The sequence below is a fragment of the Muntiacus reevesi genome, chromosome 8 (genome assembly GCF_963930625.1).
Source record: "Muntiacus reevesi chromosome 8, mMunRee1.1, whole genome shotgun sequence".
NCBI lineage: Eukaryota > Metazoa > Chordata > Mammalia > Artiodactyla > Cervidae > Muntiacus > Muntiacus reevesi.
This window is the reverse complement of record NC_089256.1, coordinates 5,438,921-5,461,292: the sequence shown is the minus strand read 5'-3', so window position 1 is coordinate 5,461,292 and position 22,372 is coordinate 5,438,921. Positions and strand designations below refer to the sequence as shown.

Genomic DNA, 22,372 nt, shown 5'->3' with positions numbered 1-22,372 from the left:
GGATCTAAGCTCCATGAGAGTGAGGGCTTTGTTTTGTTCAATACTGTATCTGCATCACTTAAAATGAGTACTTAGCATACGAATGGTGCCCAATAAATAGTTGTTGAATGACTAAATGAATACAGAAAATTTATGTTGTTCAATGACTAATTTAAAACCAAATGGAACTAATCATCAGGAAAATGCAAGTCAGAAGCACAAAGAGATAGGAGATATCATCTTATACTTGTTAAAATGCCTGTCATAGAAAAGACAAAAGGTAACAAGTGTTACCTTTCTATTCCAGATGTGGAATAGAAAAAGGAACACTTGCACACTGTTTATGGGAAAGTAAATTGGTGCAGCCAGCAAGGAAAACAGTATGGAGGTTTCTCAAAAAAATGAAAAATACGACTACATTATGATCCGGCAATCCCACTTCTGAGAATATATCCCCCCAAATTGAAATTACAACCTTGTAGAGATAGCTGCACTCCTATGTTCACTGTCTCATTATTTACAATAACCAAGACATGGAAATAACCTAAGTGTCCATTGATGGATAAGTGGATTAATATGCAATAGAATTATTCAGTCATGCAGAAGCAGGAAACTTTGCCATGTGCAATAACATGGATGAAACTTGAGAACATTATGCTAAGTAAAATAAAATAGAGAAAGGCAAAACTATATCATCTCACTTATTTGGAGTCTAAAAAGAACTATAGAAACAGAGAACAGATTGACTGTTGCCAGAGGTGAGAGAAGAGGGATGGAAAAATGGTTGAAGATAGTCAAAAGATACAAACTCCCAGTTATGAAATCCTGAGGATATAATGTACACCATGGTGACTATAGTTAATAACATTGTACTGTATATTCAAAAGTTGCTAAGAACTTAAAAGTTCTCAGGACAAAAAATTTGTAACAACGTGAACTGATGAAGGTTAACTAAACTTATTGTGATAATCATTTTGCATTTGATACATACATAGCTATATATGCTATGTATGCGTGCATGCATGCATGCTAAGTCCCTCCAGTTGTGTCCAACTCTTTGGACTATAACCCATCAGGCTCCTCTGTCCATGGGATTTCCCAGGCAAGAATACTGGAGTGGGTTGCCATTTCCTCCTCCAGGGGATTGAATTCCTATCTCTCAGATCTCCTGCATCAGCAGAGGAGTTCTTTACCACTAGCGCCACCTAGGAAGCCCTATAGCTATCTATGTAGCTAAAGAAAATCATTATGTTGTACAGCTTAAACTGACATAATCTTATATGCTAATTTATCTCAATAGAACTGGAAAAAGTTTAATGGAATACTGAGTCTTGAGACATTTCTGAAATCATGCATCAGGCCAAAATTCTACAAATAAAGTTGAACAAAGGTAGAAGAAGATAGATGAAACAAATTAAAAATGCTAGGTTTCTTTATTAACAATAGATCTCTTAAGGAAGGTTTACGATAAAAATATATAAGTCTATCCAAAGAGACTCAATCCATGCACTGCCAAGCTTGAGATTCCCTGAGACCCTCTCATGTGTAAGAATCAAGACTGGTCATGATAGAGAAACATAAATCAGGAACCCTTGATCTCTACAGAGTGGAGAAATAATTGATAGTATTCTATAAGGGTTTCTCCAAACTCCAAGTGCTGATTTATCGTGACACTTGCTTCTCTCACTGTGGCTAGAACAGTTTTAGACATTCCTTTCCTGTCTTTTGTTTATCTTCCCCCAAAATGTCCCAGCACTGAGTGCACATATGTATCTTATGGTGTAATGACTCTTTTTGATCAAGTTGTTCCTGTTAGCAGAAGAGTTTTGCCTTCTGGACTCTGAAGCCAGAATAACCAAGCAAAAAGAAAGACTGGAAAGAACAGAAATAGTTTACAAATAAATATGTGAGAATTAAGACTCTGAACCACAAACAGTCAAAATCATCTTCAGAAAAAGTTGGACAGTGAGGAAAAATCAGACATTGATGTCTTAATACTGCACATACAAAGTTATTTTTTAAAGTAATATAATTACTGTTGCTATAAGGACTTCCTTAAAATATCTCAAAAATACACAGTACTATCAACACAATTGATAATAGCTTCAGTGTGACCTATTTGCCTGACAATTCTCTTTATTGAAACAACAGACAAGACTGATTGCTTAGTAGTTTAACTTGCCCTAAAATAACTTTCTTTACCAAATGATAGTGTCAATTGTCACACAGGAAGTGAAGGCTTGGCAAACTTTTCACTGGGGTTTCCTTTGACTTTTCACACTACAGTCAACTGATTTATAAATTATAGGAAGTATAAATTTAACTGTGCTGACAGCTTTTTGAAAATCTGCTAGGTCTGCAAGACTTTTCTAGCCAAATGGTCTGCTGACCTTATGCTTATTTGACTTTACATGCTCATGCTGCAATATGGAAAGAAAGACAGTTTAAAATAGCAACAGGAGAACCTATTAAACACTTCAGAGTGACAATGGCTCCACCTTTAAAGCTGCTGTAACTCAGGGGGTGTCTAAAGCTCTAGGAATAGAATATCACTTACACTGTTCCTGGAGTCCCCAATCCTCAGGAAGGGTTGAAAAAGCTAATGACATTATCAAAAGACATCTGTGCAAGTTAACTCAAGAGACGCAGGACAATTGGATTAAAGTCCTACCCATAGCTTTAATGAGGGCTCGAACTGCCCCCAAAAAGGAGGGACTGTCCCCCTTTGAGTGTATTTATGGAAGGCCTTTCTTATGTATGGACACTGTTATAGACCCTGAAGCCTTGGAATTAACTAATTATGTAACTCAGCTCTCAGCTTTTCAACAGGCATTAATAGAACTCCGGGAGACAACTCCTGACCCAGCCTCTGAGTCACCCAAGCCTCTATTTGAGCCAGGAACCGAAGTCCTCATAAAAACATTGGGGTCTAGGGCCCATCTCTCCAGCCCCTCTGGGAAGGCCCCTAACAGGTTATTCTTTCTTCTCCCACAGATGTCAAAGTGCCAGGAATTGATTCGTGGGTACATCAGACTCGAGTTAAGAGGTGGCACCCTGACCAGAACTCAGACTCTACTACAAAGCCACAGTCATCAAGACAGTATGGTACTGGCACAAAGACAGAAACATAGATCAATGGAACAGAATACAAAGCCCAGAGATGAATCCACGTACCTACGGACAACTTTATCTTCAACAAAGGAGGCAAGGATATACAATGGAAAAAAGACAACCTCTTTAACAAGTGGTGCTGGGAAACTGGTCAAACACTTGTAGAAATTAGAACACCTTCTAACACCATACACAAAAACAAACTCAAAATGGATTAAAGATCTAAATGTAAGGCCAGAAAACTATAAAACTCCTAGAGGAGAACATAGGCAAAACACTCTCCGACATAAATCACAGCAAGATCCTCTATGATCTACCTCCCAGAATATTGGAAATAAAAGCAAAAATAAACAAATGGGACCTAATGAAACTTAAAAGCTTTTGCACAACAAAGGAAACTATAAGCAAGGTGAAAAGACAGCCTTCAGAATGGGAGAAAGTAATAGCAAACAAAGAAACAGACAAAGGATTAATCTCAAAAATATACAAGCAACTCCTGAAGCTCAATTCCAGAAAAATAAATGACCCAATAAAAAAAATGGGCCAAAGATCTAAACAGACATTTCTCCAAAGAAGACATACAGATGGCTAACAAACACATGAAAAGATGCTCCACATCACTCATCATCAGAGAAATGCAAATCAAAACCACAATGAGGTACCATCTCACACCAGTCAGGATGGCTGCTATCCAAAAGTCTACAAGCAATAAATGCTGGAGAGGGTGTGGAGAAAAGGGAACCCTCTTACACTGTTGGTGGGAATGCAAACTAGTACAGCCACTATGGAGAACAGTGTGGAGATTCCTTAAAAAACTGGAAACAGAACTGCCATATGACCCAGAAATCCCACTCCTGGGCATACACACCGAGGAAACCAGATCTGAAAGAGACACGCGCACCCCAATGTTCATCGCAGCACTGTTTATAATAGCCAGGACATGGAAGCAACCTAGATGCCCATCAGCAGACGAATGGATAAGGAAGCTGTGGTACATATACACCATGGAATATTACTCAGCCATTAAAAAGAATATATTTGAATCAGTTCTAATGAGATGGATGAAACTGGAGCCCATTATACAGAGTGAAGTAAGCCAGAAAGATAAAAACCAATATAGTATACTAACGCATATATATGGAATTTAGAAAGATGATAATGATAACCCTATATGCAAAACAGAAAAAGAGACACAGATGTATAGAACAGACTTTTGGACTCTTTGGAAGAAGGCAAGGGTGGGATGATCTGAGAGAATAGCATTGAAACATGTATATTATCAAGTGTGAAACAGATCACCAGTTCAGGTTGGATGCATGAGACAACTGCTCAGGGCTGGTGCACTGGGAAGACCCAGAGGGATGGGATGGGGAGGGAGGTGGGAGGGGGAATCAGGATGGGGAACACATGTAAATCCATGGCTGATTCATGTCAATGTATGGCAAAACCCACTACAATATTGTAAAGTAATTAGCCTCCAGCTAATAAAAATAAATGGGAAAAAAAGAGAAAAACATAATGTGTTAAATCAATGAAAAATAAATAAATGAGATTGATTGATTCATTCATCATAGTTTTAAACTATATTTGTGATTTTTCGCTATAAAACAGCTCCTTCCTTTAACTTCTAAGGTACCCACTTCTGTCCTGCCATTTTCTATGAACCCGCAAGACACAGCAGCAGAATTAGCTCTTCATCCTTCCTCCTCGTGCCCAACTGTTCTAAATATTACAGTGTCTTCCTTCCTTGTTTCTCTGCTATCTGCCCCTCGGTTACCATTCAATCTTAAACTTAGCTGTCCCTCCGCTTTCACTCTCTACCTTGTACACAGCAGCCTAACTATTGCTTTGCTTTTTTTTGGTCAACACTGCACTCTTCCACTGACTACAAACACAGTGGGCATTACTCAGCCTGGAATTTAAGTGATTCTGTAGCCAGACTCTGCACTTATCCCCACCCTATGTTTCATTGATCTTCCATACTTCAACAACTTAGAAATGACTTTCTTTCTTGGTATATTCTCTACCCTTTTTTCTACCCATGCTTGGAATGACTCTCCAACCTCCAAACACCACATATACCATTACCAGAGTCAATCAGCTCTCCTTCCGCAGAATCATTCCTATAAGGGAGGAGCCAGATGGCAGAGGAGTAGGACGGGGAGACCACTTTCTCCCCTACAAATGCATCGGAAGAACAATTGAACGCAGAGCAAACTTCACAAAACAACTTCTGATCGCTAGCTGAGGTCATCAGGCACCCAGAAAAGCAGCCCGTTGTCTTCAAAAGGAGGTAGGACAAAATATAAAAGATAAAAAGTGAGACAAAAGAGCTAAGGACGGAGATCCGTCCCGGGAAGGGAGTCTTAATAGAGGAAGTTTCCCAAATACCAGGAAACCCTCGCACTGGCGGGCCTGGGGGAAGTTTTTGAATCTCGGAGGGCAACCTGACTGGGAGGGGAACAATAAATAAAACCCACAGATTACAGCCTAAAAGCAACTCCCAGCAGAAAAGTACCCCAGACGCCCGCATCCGCCACCAGCAAGCGGGGGTGGAATGGAGAGGAGCTGGCGGCATTGCTTAGGGTAAGGACCGGGCCTGAGTGCCCTGAGGGCAATCGGAGGGAGCATTTTTGAGTTACCGATTTAAACTGTGGGATAGCAAGAGAGAGAGAGAAAGTTAACCGGCCTGAACACACTGCGGGCAGCTCGCAGAACAAAGGGTCTGAGCAAGTCCAAAGCTTGCAGGCTGCAGACGGCCCAGCCCCGCCGGAGGCAGGAGGCAGGGGGGAGGGGAAAGGGGCAGGCTCGGCCCCAAGGACCGCATCCCCTACCGCACTGCAAACAGGCCTCCAGTTTCTAACCAAAGACTTCCTGAGATTCTGGATGGTCGACGTCCGCCGGGAGGGTCGCGGCGAGACACAGGCACCCGACCAGCGACGCGGAGGGCAGAAGGCGCACGCACCTGACTGGCGCGGGCGGAAACTGAGACTGGGACTGCGGAGGGCAGAAGGCGCGCCGCACCCGGGGAGAGTGCGCCCGTCAAGCTCCTGGCTGCCTGAGCTACTTGGGCCGCGCTTTTGTGGCCCACCCGAGGGCCGGAACCGCGCGCAGCGCAGGACACGCTCCACATAGAACAGCCGGGACCCTGAGCAGCGTCGACGGGGAAAGCAGCGCCAGCCCCTCTCCGCAGCGCGACGGAACTAGCAACCTGAATAAGAGACCACCTCCGCCCGCCTGTGCCAGGGCGGAAATGAGGCCCTGAAGAGACCGGCAAACAGAAGCCAAATAAACGAAGGGAACCACTTCAGAAGGGACTGGTGCAGCAGATTAAAATCCCTGTAGGAAACACCGACTACACCAGAAGGGGCCTGTAGATATAGAGAAATGTAAGCTGGAACGAGGAGCTATCTGAAACGGAACCAAACCCACACTGACCGCAACAGCTCCAGAGAAATTCCTAGATATATTTAAAATTTTTTTTAACTAAAATTTTTTTTTCTTATTTCTTTTATTTTCCTTTAAAATTCCCTATTACTCCCCCATTACTCCTTAACTTTCATTTTCATAGATTTTTAAGATTTTTTTAATTAGGAAATTTTTTTTCTTGTTTTTTTTTCTTTTTCTCTTCTTTTTTCTATTATTCTTTTTCTCTTATTTCCTTTTAAAGTCCTCTATTACTCCTCTACTACTCCTTAATTTTCATTTTCATTACACTATAACCTTGCCAAAAAAAAAAAAAAGAGAGAAGACCTATTTTTAAACTGAACTTCATATATATTTCTATTTTTTCTGTGTTTTGGTTATTGTTTTCAATAGTGTATTTTTAAGAGTCTAACCTCTACTCTACATTTTTAATCTTTGTTTTTCAGTATATGATATAAATTGTGGACATTTAAGAATCCAATATTCAGTTCCCATTTTTATTCAGGAGTGTGTTGATTACTCTCTCACAGTCTTGACTCTCCATTTTCTACCTCAGAACACCTCTATTTCCTCCTTTCCCCTTCTCTTCCCAATTAAATTCTGTGAATCTTTGTGGGTGTCTGGGCTACGGAAAACACTCTGGGAACAAACAACTGTGTAGATCAGTCTCTCTCCTCTTGAGTCCCCCCTTTTCTCCTCCTGCTCATCTATATCACCCTCCTCCCTCTCCTCTTTTTCATGTAACTCTGTGAACCTCTCTGGGTGTCCCTCACAGTGGAGAACCTTTTCACCATTAACCTAGAAGTTTTATTATCAGTGCTGTATAGTTGGAGAAGTCCTGAGACTACAGGAAGAATAAAACTGAAATCCAGAGGCAGGAGACTTAAGCCCAAAACCTGAGAACACCAGAAAACTCCTGACTACAGGGAACATTAAGTAATAAGAGACCATCCAAAAGCCTCCATACCTACACTGAAACCAACCACCACCCAAGAGTCAGTAAGTTTCAGAGCAAGACATACCACGCAAATTCTCTAGCAACGCAGGAACATAGCCCTGAGCATTAACATACAGGCTGCCCAAGGTCACACCTAACACATAGACCCATCTCAAAACTCATTACTGGGCACTCCATTGCATCATAGTTCCACGCACCAGAACACCGATGCAAGCTTCCCTAACCAGGAAACCTTGACAAGCCAATCGTCCAACCCCACCCACTGGGTAAAACCTCCACAATAAAAAGGAACCACAGACCTCCAGAATACAGAAAGCCCACTCCAGACACAGCAATCTAAACAAGATGAAAAGGCAGAGAAATACCCAACAGGTAAAGGAACATGAAAAATGCCCACCAAGTCAAACAAAAGAGGAGGAGATAGGGAATCTACCTGAAAAAGAATTTAGAATAATGACAATAAAAAGGATCCAAAATCTTGAAAACAAAATGGAGTTACAGATAAATAGCCTGGAGACAAAGATTGAAAAGATGCAAGAAATGTTTAATAAAGACCTAGAAGAAATAAAAAAGAGTCAATTAAAAATGAATAATGCAATAAATGAGATCAAAAACACTCTGGAGGGAACCATGAGTAGAATAACGGAGACAGAAGATAGGATAAGTGAGGTAGAAGATAAAATGGTGGAAATAAATGAAGCAGAGAGGAAAAAAGAAAAAAGAGTCAAAAGAAATGAGGACAACCTCAGGGACTTCTGGGACAATGTGAAACGCCCCAACATTCGAATCATAGGAGTCCCAGAAGAAGAAGACAAAAAGAAAGGCCATGAGAAGATACTTGAGGAGATAATAGCTGAAAACTTCCCTAAAATGGGGAAGGAAACAGCCATCCAAGTCCAAGAAACCCAGAGAGTCCCAAACAGGATAAACCCAAGGCGAAACACCCCAAGACACATATTAATCAAATTAACAAATATCAAACACAAACAACAAATATTAAAAGCAGCAAGGGAGAAATAACAAATAACACACAAAGGGATTCCCATAAGGATAACAGCTGATCTATCAATAGAAACCCTTCAGGCCAGAAGGGAATGGCAGGACATACTTAGAGTAATGAAAGAGAATAACCTATAACCTAGATTACTGTACCCAGCAAGGATCTCATTCAGATATGAAGGAGAATTCAAAAGCTTTACAGACAAGCAAAAGCTGAGAGAATTCAGCACCACCAAACCAGCTCTTCAACAAATGCTAAACGATCTTCTCTAGACAAGAAACATAGAAAGGTTGTATAAACGTGAACCCAAAACAACAAAGTAAATGGCAACAGGACCATACCTATCAATAATTACCTTAAATGTAAATGGGTTGAATGCCCCAACCAAAAGACAAAGACTGGCTAAGTGGATACAAAAACAAGACCCCTATATATGCTGTCTACAAGAGACCCACCTCAAAACCAGAGACACATACAGACTAAAAGTGAAGGGCTGGAAAAAAATATTTCACGCAAACGGAGACCAAAAGAAAGCAGGAGTCGCAATACTCATATCAGATAAAATAGACTTTCAAATAAAGGCTGTGAAAAGAGACAAAGAAGGACACTACATAATGATCAAAGGATCAATCCAAGAAGAAGATATAACAATTATAAATATATATGCACCCAACATAGGAGCACCGCAATATGTACGGCAAACGCTAACAAGTATGAAAGAGGAAATTAATAGTAACACAATAATAGTGGGAGACTTTAATACCCCACTCACAGCTATGGATAGATCAACTAAACAGAAAATCAATAAGGAAACACAAACCTTAAATGATACAATGGACCAGCTAGACCTAGTTGATATCTATAGGACATTTCACCCCAAAACAATCAACTTCACCTTTTTCTCAAGCACACACGGAACCTTCTCCAGAATAGATCACATCCTGGGCCATAAATCTGGTCTTGGAAAATTCAAAAAAATTGAAATCATTCCAGTCATCTTTTCTGACCACAGTGCAGTAAGATTAGATCTCAATTACAGGAAAAAAATTGTTAAAAATTCAAACATATGGAGGCTAAATAACACGCTTCTGAATAACCAACAAATCATAGAAGAAATAAAAAAAGAAATCAAAATATGCATAGAAATGAATGAAAATGAAAACACAACAACCCAAAACCTACGGAACACTGTAAAAGCAGTGCTAAGGGGAAAGTTCATAGCATTACAGGCTTACCTCCAGAAACAAGAAAAAAGTCAAATAAATAACCTAACTCTACACCTAAAGCAATTAGAGAAGGAAGAAATGAAGAACCCCAGGGTTAGTAGAAGGAAAGAAATCTTAAAAAATTAGGGCAGAAATAAATGCAAAAGAAACTAAAGTGACCACAGCAAAAATCAACAAAGCTAAAAGCTGGTTTTTTGAAAAAATAAACAACTGGAGCCCATTATACAGAGTGAAGTAAGCCAGAAAGATAAAGAACATTACAGTATACTAACACATATATACGGAATTTAGAAAGATGGTAACGATGGCCCTATATGCAGGGCAGAAGAAGAGACACAGAAGTACAGAACAGACTTTTGAACTCTGTGGGAGAAGGAGAGGGTGGGATGTTTCGAAAGAACAGCATGTATATTACCCAGAGGAATCGGGTGGAGAGCGAGGTGGGATGGGGGACCGGGATGGGGAATACGTGTAACTCTATGGCTGATTCATATCAATGTATGACAAAACCCACTGAAAAATAAAAAATTTTAAAAAATAAAAAAATAAATAAAATTTTAAAAAAAGAAAAAAGAAAAAATAAACAAAATTGACAAATCATTAGCAAGACTCATTAAGAAACAAAGAGAGAAGAACCAAATTAACAAAATTAGAAATGAAAATGGAGAGATCACAACAGGATCCTCTATGACCCACCTCCCAGAATATTGGAAATAAAAGCAAAAATAAACAAATGGGACCTAATGAAACTTAAAAGCTTTTGCACAACAAAGGAAACTATAAGCAAAGTGAAAAGACAGCCCTCAGATTGGGAGAAAATAGTAGCAAATGAAGCAACAGACAAAGGGTTAATCTCAAAAATATACAAGCAACTCCTGAAGCTCAATTCCAGAAAAATAAATGACCCAATCAAAAAATGGGCCAAAGATCTAAACAGACATTTCTCCAAAGAAGACATACAGATGGCTAACAAACACATGAAAAGATGCTCAACATCACTCATTATCAGAGAAATGCAAATCAAAACCACAATGAGGTACCATCTCACACCAGTCAGGATGGCTGCTATCCAAAAGTCTACAAGCAATAAATGCTGGAGAGGGTGTGGAGAAAAGGGAACCCTCTTACACTGTTGGTGGGAATGCAAACTAGTACAGCCACTATGGAGAACAGTGTGGAGATTCCTTAAAAAACTGGAAATAGAACTGCCATATGACCCAGCAATACCACCTCTGGGCATACACACCGAGGAAACCAGATCTGAAAGAGACACGTGCACCCCAATATTCATCGCAGCACTGTTTATAATAGCCAGGACATGGAAGCAACCTAGATGCCCATCAGCAGACGAATGGATAAGGAAGCTGTGGTACATATACACCATGGAATATTACTCAGCCATTAAAAAGAATTCATTTGAATCAGTTCTAATGAGATGGATGAAACTGGAGCCCATTATACAGAGTGAAGTAAGTCAGAAAGATAAAGAACATTACAGCATATTAATGCATATATATGGAATTTAGGAAGATGGTAATGATAACCCTATATGCAAAACAGAAAAAGAGACACAGATGTACAGAGCAGTCTTTTGGACTCTGAGGGAGAAGGCGAGGGTGGGATGTTTCGAGAGAACAGCATGTATATTATCTAACGTGAGACAGATCACCAGCCCATGTGGGATGCATGAGACAAGTGCTCGGGCCTGGTGCACTGGGAAGACCCAGAGGAATCGGGAGGAGAGGGAGGTGGGAGGGGGGATCAGGATGGGGAATACATGTAACTCCATGGCTGATTCATGTCAATGTATGACAAAATCCACTGCAATGTTGTGAAGTAATTAGCCTCCAACTAATAAAAATAAATGAAAAAAAAAATCATTCCTATGATCCTTTGTTGTTGTTCAGTTGCTCAGTCATGTCTGACTCCTTGCAACCCCATGGACTGCAGCCCATGAGGCTTCCCTGTCCTTCACCATCTCCCGGAGCTTGCTCAAACTCATGTCCATTGCATAGGTGATGTCATCCACCCATCTCATCCTTTGTCATCCCCTTCTCTTCCTGCCTTCAATCTTTCCCAGCATCAGGGTCTTTTCTAGTGAATCAGCTCTTTGTATCAGGTGGCCAAAGTATTGGAGCTCCAGCTTCAACTTCAGCATCAATCTTTCCAATGAATATTCAGGGTTAATTTCCTTTAGGTTGATCTCCATGCAGTCCAAGGGACTCTCAAGAGTCTTCTCCAACACCACAGTTCAAGAGTATCATTTCTTTGGTGCTTAGCCTATCACCCTAACAAGAAATAATATCACCCCCTCTGAACGTCTATGGTATTTGACCCACTCCTTTGATAGCTGTCTTGTGGTATATTTACTCATTTATTCATATGCTGCATTTCCCCCAGATTTACTAATAAACTCCTTGAGATCATTCCTTATTTAGAATCAAAACTTATGGAAATCAGTTCACTTGTGTTGAAGGAATGAATGAAAGGATGAATGACAGAGAAAGTTCTTTTTCAAAAACAAGTTTTAACTTCCTATTGATATTAAATTCAGAAAATGCTTAGTAGACATTTTTGGATTCCTAAATATTTTGTAACAAGTTAATGTCTGTAAAGACATTATGTAATAGAATATAGGCCCCACTCATAAAATTACTAAAGGATATAGTGGACCCACAGAACAATTTGACAAATCGTTCTGGAAATGTCAACTGAATAACTATAAATCAACATAATTCTAGTTTTAGTCTCTCAGAAGGTTGTTTTGAGATCATCAGCTGCTTATAATATATAGAAAAATTCTGTTTTCACACATCTTTAAGTGAAAATATTTTTTCTTCTCTACACTTTTATCTGTATTGAGCATGAACAAAAGAAGCTTGGCATATGGCAATTCTTAAAAATTTTATATCTTTACAATGTGGTATGAAAGTACAGTACACTGCTGCTTATATAAATGCCAACAGCTCTCCTATTTTCCAGTTTTATACCATATTATTGGAAGAAATCCAGGAAGCCATCAAGCTCAGTGCTGTTTCCAAGTACGTCAAGACCTAACCATCCCAGAAATACATGTGCTTTTATTGGTATTCCAAGAGATGATTATATAGCACAGGAATTTATTCCAGCCTCTTCAAATCCTGAAGTCAGAAATTTCATGCAAGCCCCTAAACTGCATTCTGAGAGTAAAACTCATTTCCTCATCCTGTAACTTTTAGAAACAAAGGAAAATACTTCCTTTAATCTGTACCACAAAGAAAAAGGACCCAGTGGAGCCACACCAATGGCTTCTGTGACACCCTAGTGCTAGACCTGTTTCTGCAATTCTGTAAAACTTCCCTTTCCAGTACTGGTCCTCATCTCCTCCCACATATCTCAGTGTCAGATTGTTCAGGCCTCAGCTCTTCTCTGTCCACAAGGCCACTCCAGAGCCTGTCCAGTGATGTGAAATTTGATAAACTACTCAGTACTCAGAGTAAAGTGCTACGGGTCTCCATTCTGCCTCTGACCAGTAATATAATTACTGGGACCCTGGGCCCAGCATGTAATATCTCTGTATATGAATTTATATCTATATGAACACAACTAAGATTATATGATATCTTAGTCTCTTCAACCATTAAGTATCCGGGCCATTCTCCTACCATCTCCAAGATAGTATCTTCCAAATATTCCAGCTGTATATATTCTACCAAGCACTCAGGTTCCTCCATTCATTCATTCATTCACAAACTATTTATTTAGCAGCAGTATGCACTGGGCTCTGTGGTAGGCTTTGGGGACACATTGGTCAATAGAAAAAGGCATGGACCCCTGCTTTGTGAAGTATACAGTCTAGTGGACATCCAATAATGTAAGAATTATAATTAATAAACAAGAAAATACATATCAAATTTCAGATGGCGCTAAAAGTACTTTGAAACAAAAGAGAGGGAAAAAGAGAGAGAGTGGATGCAATGTGAGAAAATCACAGGACAAGCCTTCTCTGAAGAGATGGCATTTCAAGATTCCAGGAATAGGAAGTAGTCTGACATCCAAAGAGCAGAAGTAAGACCATTTTAGACAACATATGTTAAGAACAACATGTGTAGAGGTCCTGAAGTGAGAAAAGTGCTTTGTGTGTAAAGGGGGCTGTTAGATCCACAGCAGTGGAAGTGAGAAGAAGCAGAAACATGGCATTTATTTCCTCGCTATATTCACCCAAACATAACATAGAACCTAAATAAATGGTTCCAAAACTTGCCTGTGCATTAGACTCTTCTTGTGATCTTCCAAAATTTCCAATGCTCAGGCTACACCCCAAACCAGTAAAATCACCAACTCCGGGGATCGAATATAAGCATCAGAATTTTTTGAAGCTTCAAGTGATTCCAAAGTTCAGACAAATTTGAAAATCACTGAATAAAGCACTAAATCAATTTTAGTGCTCAAGTTCATTTACTCATCTGTTAAATGATGGAGTTCAACATAATGAAGTCAGTTCTTTTTTTCTTGCCCTGAATTAGATGATCTCTCTCTAATTGCAGATCCACAGGTCATTTCCATCCACTCTCTTCCACAAATCTTTCTCTCCCTTCCCACTATCTTGGGACCCTCATATTCTCCCAGCCAGGCCTGAAACCCTGGAATCTTATATTCTTCTCCTCACACTGTTCCTATAAATCAAGCAAATTCTATTGAACCAAAGAATCCACAAGGCACTCTTCCCTTCTCACCTAGTTAACCATTTCCTGCAGCCTCCTCCTCCAATCCTGCCCAGATCTTTCTGAACTCAGTCCTGCTGCCTATTCAAGCCATACCCACCTTTGAAAGCCCTCTAAAGTACCACCTCTTCCAGGAAGCCTCCCTAACAAGCTCAAATATCTATGACAACTAACCTGTAAAGTTTTAAGAAACTCATAGTCTATATAATTTAGAACTGAATCATATACTAACATATACTATATGTTGGTCTTATCCCCCCCAAAGATATTAAATAAAAGGAAAAAACATATATTTCATTAATCCTTAATGTATTAAGCATTCACATATTATCTAGTAGTAGCATTGGTAGCACTGGTCTTAAAGGTCATGCAGTGGTGATGGTGTTGGTGGTGGTGTTAGAAGTGGCAGCGGAAGCAGTAAGAAGGCAGTGAGAGCCATGCAGTATAAAAGGCCTATGGCAGTCAGGCACTTTCTATACATCATCTCACTTAAACATTGAAACAACCTACAAAATAGTTCTAATCTACCCACCTTACAAATAAGAAAGCTGGAGCTTAGGAAGTTCAAAGAATTTACTAAAGATAGATGACAGGTCTTCCTGGTCCTGAATTTTTTTCCCATTATTCTGTTACCTCTGTAACTCCATGTTAAGCTTTTCAAAAACTGGACTTATTTTGGAATTCTTTTGCATCTGACATAGACTGAGCAATTGCTTGATTCTTATGAATAATTGTATGCAGTGGAGAATTCTCAGTAAGGAAGACAGACTATGGGCATTTCATTTTCACAGACTAAGTAGTTTTCCCTAACATTAGCACATAAGCAACACATGTGTGCTAAAACATACTGTGGCCATTTATTAAAAACATCCTTTCTACTTAAAGTTGTCTAATAAGGCAAGTGTACTAGTAGATGCTCCTTGTTCCACCAGCAAGGAACTTGGGAATTTACCCTGGGTACTGAGCTGCCCATGGCCAGCCTGGAAAGCCCAGAGGAACAAATGCTAATTGTGATTCAATAAGTCACATGCTTTAGAAGTTAGTCGATAAAATACTTGAACCATTCAAAGTCAATTCAACATTTCATGTGAGAAAATCTAGCCAGTGGAAAAAACCAAGAAGGCTCCATATTTTTCTCCATCTTTTGCCTTAATTTTTTAAAAGCAAACACTGTAATTGGCTGTTGATAAAAATCAATATGTCAGTAATACCATAACAGAATTTCTGATCAGGTGCTCACAGGCAGTCCTGTTAAAAAACAAATTGCTATAATGACAGAGAGAATTATCAGCACCTTTGTGGGGGGTGGGACTCAAACCTGTTTGAAGAAATCGTGCTGATTAGAAATGCAGATAAAAAGGGAAGGGAAATAAGTTATGTTCTGGTACTAAGAAAATTCAAACAGACAAGGGTGTTTAAATCCTATCCTGCTAATAAGTTCACTTAAAAAAAGTATTTATTTCAAGATAGATTATTTTCCATTATTAAAGAGAATAGAAAGAATCTCACAGAAGAGATCACTCAAGAAAGTCAAAGATCTAGAATTTGCTCCTGTTTACTTCAGAAACATACTATTTAATTTTCTTTCTTGCGCTTCGCTTCACTTCCCTAAGCATGATTTAAGCTAGTATTATAATCAGTTTGACTTTCCAGATCCCTTACCAAGTGCTAGGAGGAAGTTAATCTAGAAATTTGCTAGTTGGGAGATAGTGTGAAAAAAATACTAAAAGTTACTCCTCTTGAGTGAAGAAAAATGGCAGGTCATGTATCTCCCCTACTGCCCCAGATCTCTCAAAATGGAGGGGGAAAAAAGTGTATTTTAAAAGAAAACTAAATCTGTATGGAATAAAAGTGGTAAAATGCACTTCCATAATTTCAAGGAAGTTCTCAGCTCTGACACAAAAGGAGCTAGACTAAGTCATGCAAGATCCTGATTCTTAGCACGCACTTGTGTTATTAAACACAAATTCACTTGTTACAAGGACTGATCCACACACAAGGCACCAAAAAGGTAGCCTCACCTGTTTTCTAACCCAGAGTCCTGAGAGCAAAAGAAATTTTCTCTTCCAATAACCGAAGCAGTTCACACATTTGCAATAATAAAACCATTTTTAGAAGGTGAATAACTTCACATTTTTCTTTTTTCAATCTAAGAGTCTCTAACTAAACAGATGGGAGTAAAGATCTCTTGAGAGCGACTATGTGTCAGTGCATTTATAAACAGCCAAGGGGCCAGTGTTTTACGTTGGCAGCTAAAAGTCAGCCATTCTAAATCAAGGTTTGCAAGTGCAAATGTCTTCATTCTCCTTCATTTTCCCTTTGACTTAAGGGAGATTTTAAACTTAGTAGCCAGCTGGTAACATATACAACAACCACAATATATATATGCAATAACACTTAAAACACATATGTGAAAACTTGAATCAAGTACCATTAAAGGTAGAGTCAGCTGAATTATTATTTTTTTTCCCTAATGTAACTGTGGTTTGCAAAACAGTTATAATAAGAAGTACTCTTTTTCAGCTTCTAGAAGAAATATACAGACAACTGAGCTTACAATAAGAACATATCAAGACATTAACCACTTAGTAAATGAAATTGCGCCATGAGTATGTTTAAGGGGGCATCTGTATGTGTGTGAATGCACTCTCTATGGTGGTTTATATATAACACAATTATTTACACTGGAAAACAAATATGTGACCAGAAATAGAAAGAATCCTTACCTTTTCAAGTATAGCATTGCCTTGGTGAGGATTGATGTTGTGTTGGCTTATTTCTCTCTTGTATTTATATTCATAAACTTGATCAGTGATATTAATCAGAAGAGTTGATGGGCTGAAGACCAGTTTTCCACAATCATATACAGTTCCACTTTCAATATCAGTTGGTGCTGTAGCATATCGTAAAATTAATCCCATTACGAGACCTAAAATAAAGAATAAATAACTGTACTGGAGGAACGTAATCTAAAATGTTCATTACTCCATGCTTTCAAATATATGATTTGGAACTTATATAGGTGGCAGGAGAAAGGATCATTGCCTCACTTAGAAAATTGTTTACCTGCCCATTGGCACCAATTCAATAGATTTTTGTTGTTCAGTCACTAAGTCATGTCTGACTCTTTGTGAGTTGATAAGATTAGATTCTTACAATATTTGCAATGGGCACTGAGTACCTCTCCTTTTTCCCTTCCTAATGGACCCACAGATTTTGGAGAGAAGAGCTACCCACCTCTTTTTTCCATCCAATTGCTTCAAGAAAACCTTGGCTCTGTGACAGATACTGAGTAATCTAATCAGTCAGAAGATGGAATTCCCCTGGAGAAAGTTTCTGGTCCATAGATCAGCACATATCTGAGAGAGCCCCAGCAGACTAATAGGCAGCACTTATGTGCTATGGTTAGGGGACAAGTCTTCTTATACTCTCTCTCCCTCAGGACATGATCAAGGCAATATGTTTCTCCACATTTGCTGGCAGGTATCTTGTCACCCTGAGGGGATACAGTCCAAGGACGCAGTCAAAACCCCCAGGATGGTAGGACTGAGATATAGACAGAACCTAGGTCGTGAATAACTTCACTGAGCCCTGATCAACCTATCCCGGAGCCTAATCTGAGTGTGTGTTCAGGAGCTCAATCATATCCAACTCTTTGCAACCCCATGGACTGTAGTTCACCAGGCTCCTCTGTTCATGGGATTTCCCAGGCAAGAATACTAGAGTGGGATGCCATTTCCTACACTAGGGGACCTTTCCCATCAAGGGAGTGAACCTGTGTCTCCTGCATTGGCTGGAGGATTCTTTATCATTGTGCCACTTGGGAAGCCCTACCCTAATTCTAGATTTCTTATTACGTGACATAACACATTTTCTAATTTTTTTCAAACTATTTAAAATCAAATTTATCCTTACCTGCAGCCAAACACATTTTAATGACACAATATAGCAGACAATAAAGACTTGGACTCAAGTGACAATCTTTGACTTTTAAGTTTACAAGCTGTTAGGATGCTCATGGTAATCTGATAAATGTGAATTCTCTTAATATTATGGATTTATTAACAAAAAAAGCAAAGAAACTTTAGAGGTGTACACATTCCTCAGTTTAAAATTACAACTGATGTATTTGTTTTAGGATAAATCCACAGTTTACTCTTTAAAAAAAATCAAATGCTGGGGGTTTTGCCATTCTTCTGTGAATCAAGTCATCTAATTGCCTTTCATTTATTTAATAACACATCAAATAAATGAATGTGCATATTTGGGTACATATTTTGTGCCAGACATTTACAGATTTAAAATAAAAATACAGTTCCCAGTCCTACAGGAGCTGAAGTTTGTGAAATGAAGATCCATAAGCAAACAATTATAATACAACATGACATGTGCTATGACAGCTGGTAAGGATTCTGTGCTATATGAGTATAGAGAGGAGACACTCCAAAGCCCTTTGAATGATACAAAGCTTTAGATGAATCTTAAAAGGTCACATAGATTTGTCCAGATGAGCTGAATCAGGGAATGAGTTGGGATCCAGGCTGCACATGTGGGTAGCAGCACGTGAGTAACAGCAGAGACAACTAAACGTTCCCTAGGATTTTGATTCATCAGTGCGTAGAATAGTTGTCAGGAAGTGGCTGCTCACCCAGAGATTGTGTTTCTGGTTGTCTTGAGTTTGGATGGGTTCTCACCGATAGATTATAAGCAAAAGTGATGTGTGCCACAGTGCTGAAGAAGTAGGTGAGTTTTCTCCCTTCTCTTTCGCCATCTATCAGATGGATGTGGAGGGGAAAAAACAGTACTATAGGTAGACAGAGTCACGACACTGAGGAAGCCTGAGTCCCTGAGACACCAGGTAGGGGAAAGCCATCCATGAACCAGGAAAACCTGAACTGGCCCATTATGTGAGTGAAAAGTTAACTTCTCTTGTGTACTCACTGAAATGTGAGTGCTTCTGTGTTAACAGTCACTAGGATAACCTAACAATATACCATATAAATACAAAGGAACTTAAGAAATCTGATGAATTTAGGAAACCGGCAGTAGAGTAAAAAGAGATTAAGTAGAAAGAGAGGGAGAGAGAGAGAAACTGGACCACAGGGGCCAGGTTATAAACAGGCTCCTCTGTCCTGCTAAGGAGTTCTTATTTCTAACCCAATGGTAATATGAAACTGTCGTAAGATTTTAGGCAGGACAGTAAAACAGTCAGATTTTCATGTAAGAGCCATCACTCTGGCAATAATGTGGAAAACTAGAGTGAGAGGTGAGAATGAAAGCAGATTTCTGTCAAGAATATTTTTATCTTACTTATTCCTGCTTGACTATTTGGTCCACTCCCCCATAACAGTGAGAAATATTTAATGCTAACTTTTGTTAGAAAGAAAAAAAATAAGTGATGGATTTGTAACCACTATGAGCACTTGACCCGTCACAGAGCAGTGGACAGCCTTCCACACGCAGCGTCAAATGACTGTAATAAAACTAGTCAGGAAGGAGAAGGGAAGACACACCATATACATTGCACGTGGTTTAGGATGCCTGTGTAAGAATACCATTTTTTTCCAATATTCTAGTGAAATCTTAGGGAGAATTTATTCTCTAAATGTTACTTGGCAAGTACCATGAAAGATACTATGACCTCTTAAGCTTTCTACTTAGTGGAATATATAGAAGGGAAACAAGATACTATGTGCACCTGAATAGAGAGAAACTATATTGTTGATAAGGTCTGAAATTCCCAAAAGGTGAGTCGTTTTATTTTTGCAATGTGCTTTCGGTGCAATAACAGGGAGTAAACATGAAGTGTCCATCATTCTTTCCTAAGCAGGGAAAACAAGTATTTGTCATAATACCAAGTGCTCAGTACCTGGGTTTCTGTGGTTAAATTCATACAGTGAATCAAAACCTAAATGGCCGTGCCCGGCGCTCTGTGCCATCACGGGGTCCAGCCTTTGGGAAGAGGCTCACTGGAGGAACTTAAGGAATCAGCCAACGACCCATCTCATCAGGGGCACTGAGCAGGCCTCTGAAGGGCCACCAGGGCTCAAAGACTCTGTAAGAGCCTTGTCAAACCTTTTTGAAAACTGCACTGAAGCTTAAACCTTTTCCTCCCCAGCCTCCTGTCCTGCCCTGTCTCCACAGGAGATGGATGGGGCTGCACCGAGGCCTGACAGCTGGCCCAGCATCCTCAGTCTCCCTCCCCATTTTTCCTCGAAGGAATTTCCGCTAATAAATCTTTTGTACAACTAATCTCTTTCCAGCATCTGCTTCTTGGAAGACTTAACACACTAAACAAAAGACCCTGGCCCTCCTTCTCCTCCACCCCAAGGGTTGAGAGGAGTCATCTTAGCCTAGGATAAGGACCAGTGGGGGAGCTTCAGTTTCACTATGAACTTGGTTAACAAACACATCCACCCATCTGTGTGCAGTAGCAGCAGCTAGAAAATCCTTAATGTTGGAGGCCAGACTACCTACTCACAGAGCTTCACAATGCTTTTGACAGCCACTTACAGCTTTAGTTTATGCTGACACAAATGTGGTGTCTTGAGTGAATGCACTCCTGCCCAGTATTATAAGAAAGTAGGTGACAGATAAAGAAGGATTGCTAATAAGAAGAAAATGCTAATGAACGGGGATCCTTTTTACACCCCCACAAAGATACAGGATAAAGAAAGTATCGGCCACCTGTATGCAGAAGAAGGAAAGAGGAGACTATCTACCTTGACTTATAAATAACAAACCAGCACTCTCTTTGCTTAAGTCATGAAGCTGACCCTACCTGCCCAGGGAGAAAAGAAGGCAGCCTCTCCCAGCAAGTTATATCACCAACACATGTGCACAAAGCCCTGGTCCCAGGTTAATCCTCACAAGCATGACACTTTGCTGAGCTCTGTCACCTGGCAGGCTGGTGGCATTACCTTCTTCAAGCAGAAACTCTAGTCCAAATGTATCCCCTGGGTCTACAAGTCTGAGCTTCAAGGTGACTAGAGTGACAGAGGTGGGAACCTGTCCTCAAGTGAGCCCTGGCCTCGCTCCAGCAGCATACAAACCCCCAAGTCAGAGCTGGACAACAGTCCTCATCCCTAAAGTACTCACAGTCCTGCAAAGATCATCCCAAGTCCCAGCGGGGAGACCTGGGATCTGATGTGGCCTGTAATAAGTTTCCTAATCTTTGAATACTTACAGTTTGAATCACACACTCTTGGACCCAATTTTATATAAAGACATATATTGTTCAGCATTGCTAAGCAGACTTCGGCTTTGTCACCACTAGACAAGGAGACAGTTTAGGGCAGAAGCTGTGCTATTTCTCATCTCTTTTTTTTTCCTCTCGAAATGCCAAACACTTTAGGCAGTTACAACCCAACTTTCTCCAAGTTAACAAACTCCCTTGGATTCAAGATGAAAAGGATCCTTTGAGTTTATGTAGTCAGTCAGGGACCAGCATTTTAAAATGTCACATGTGAGGAGCATCATACCAAATGCTGTGATGTTCCCATCCTTACAGAGCTCGCCTGTGGTATAATTCTCATAGCAGATGCCTGACATACAGTGGACATGGTGATGTTTGTGGGAGAAGAAAAGAGGGAAGGAAAAAAAAGAGCCTCACGAGCACTCAAAATGAGAAGTATTTAGAAATGTGAGCTTCATCTCTCTGAACTGACTCTCCACTCTTCACATTGAAAATATGAGAAAACCCCACTCCCTTCTTCCCTCCTTCTGCTTTCATGCTATAGACATGACAGGCATTGCTCTAGGACTTGTAGGAGTTATAAAATTGAACAAAATATGGCTCTGATCATACAATATTAAGATATTTTAATCCTATCTTCTGCCCAGTCCTGTGATCCTAATTTCTGGTAAGAAGAAGGTACAACAGGCGTTTCCTAAGTGTCTTCTTATATTAAGCCTGCATTTCATAACCAGTCCCCCTGCACCTTACTGACAGTCATTCTGCATGATGCTG

The 22,372-nt window shown here is 39.8% G+C and overlaps 1 protein-coding gene across 1 annotated transcript in view; it reads right to left on the bottom strand.

Moving 5' to 3' along the window:
- Positions 1-22,372, bottom strand: part of SLC9A9 (solute carrier family 9 member A9) — a 640,527-nt gene that overhangs the window by 604,852 nt on the left and 13,303 nt on the right. The window contains exon 2 of the mRNA XM_065942379.1: positions 17,130-17,332. Within this exon, the coding sequence (XP_065798451.1) occupies positions 17,130-17,332 (203 nt within the window). The remainder of the gene's footprint in view (positions 1-17,129; positions 17,333-22,372) is intronic.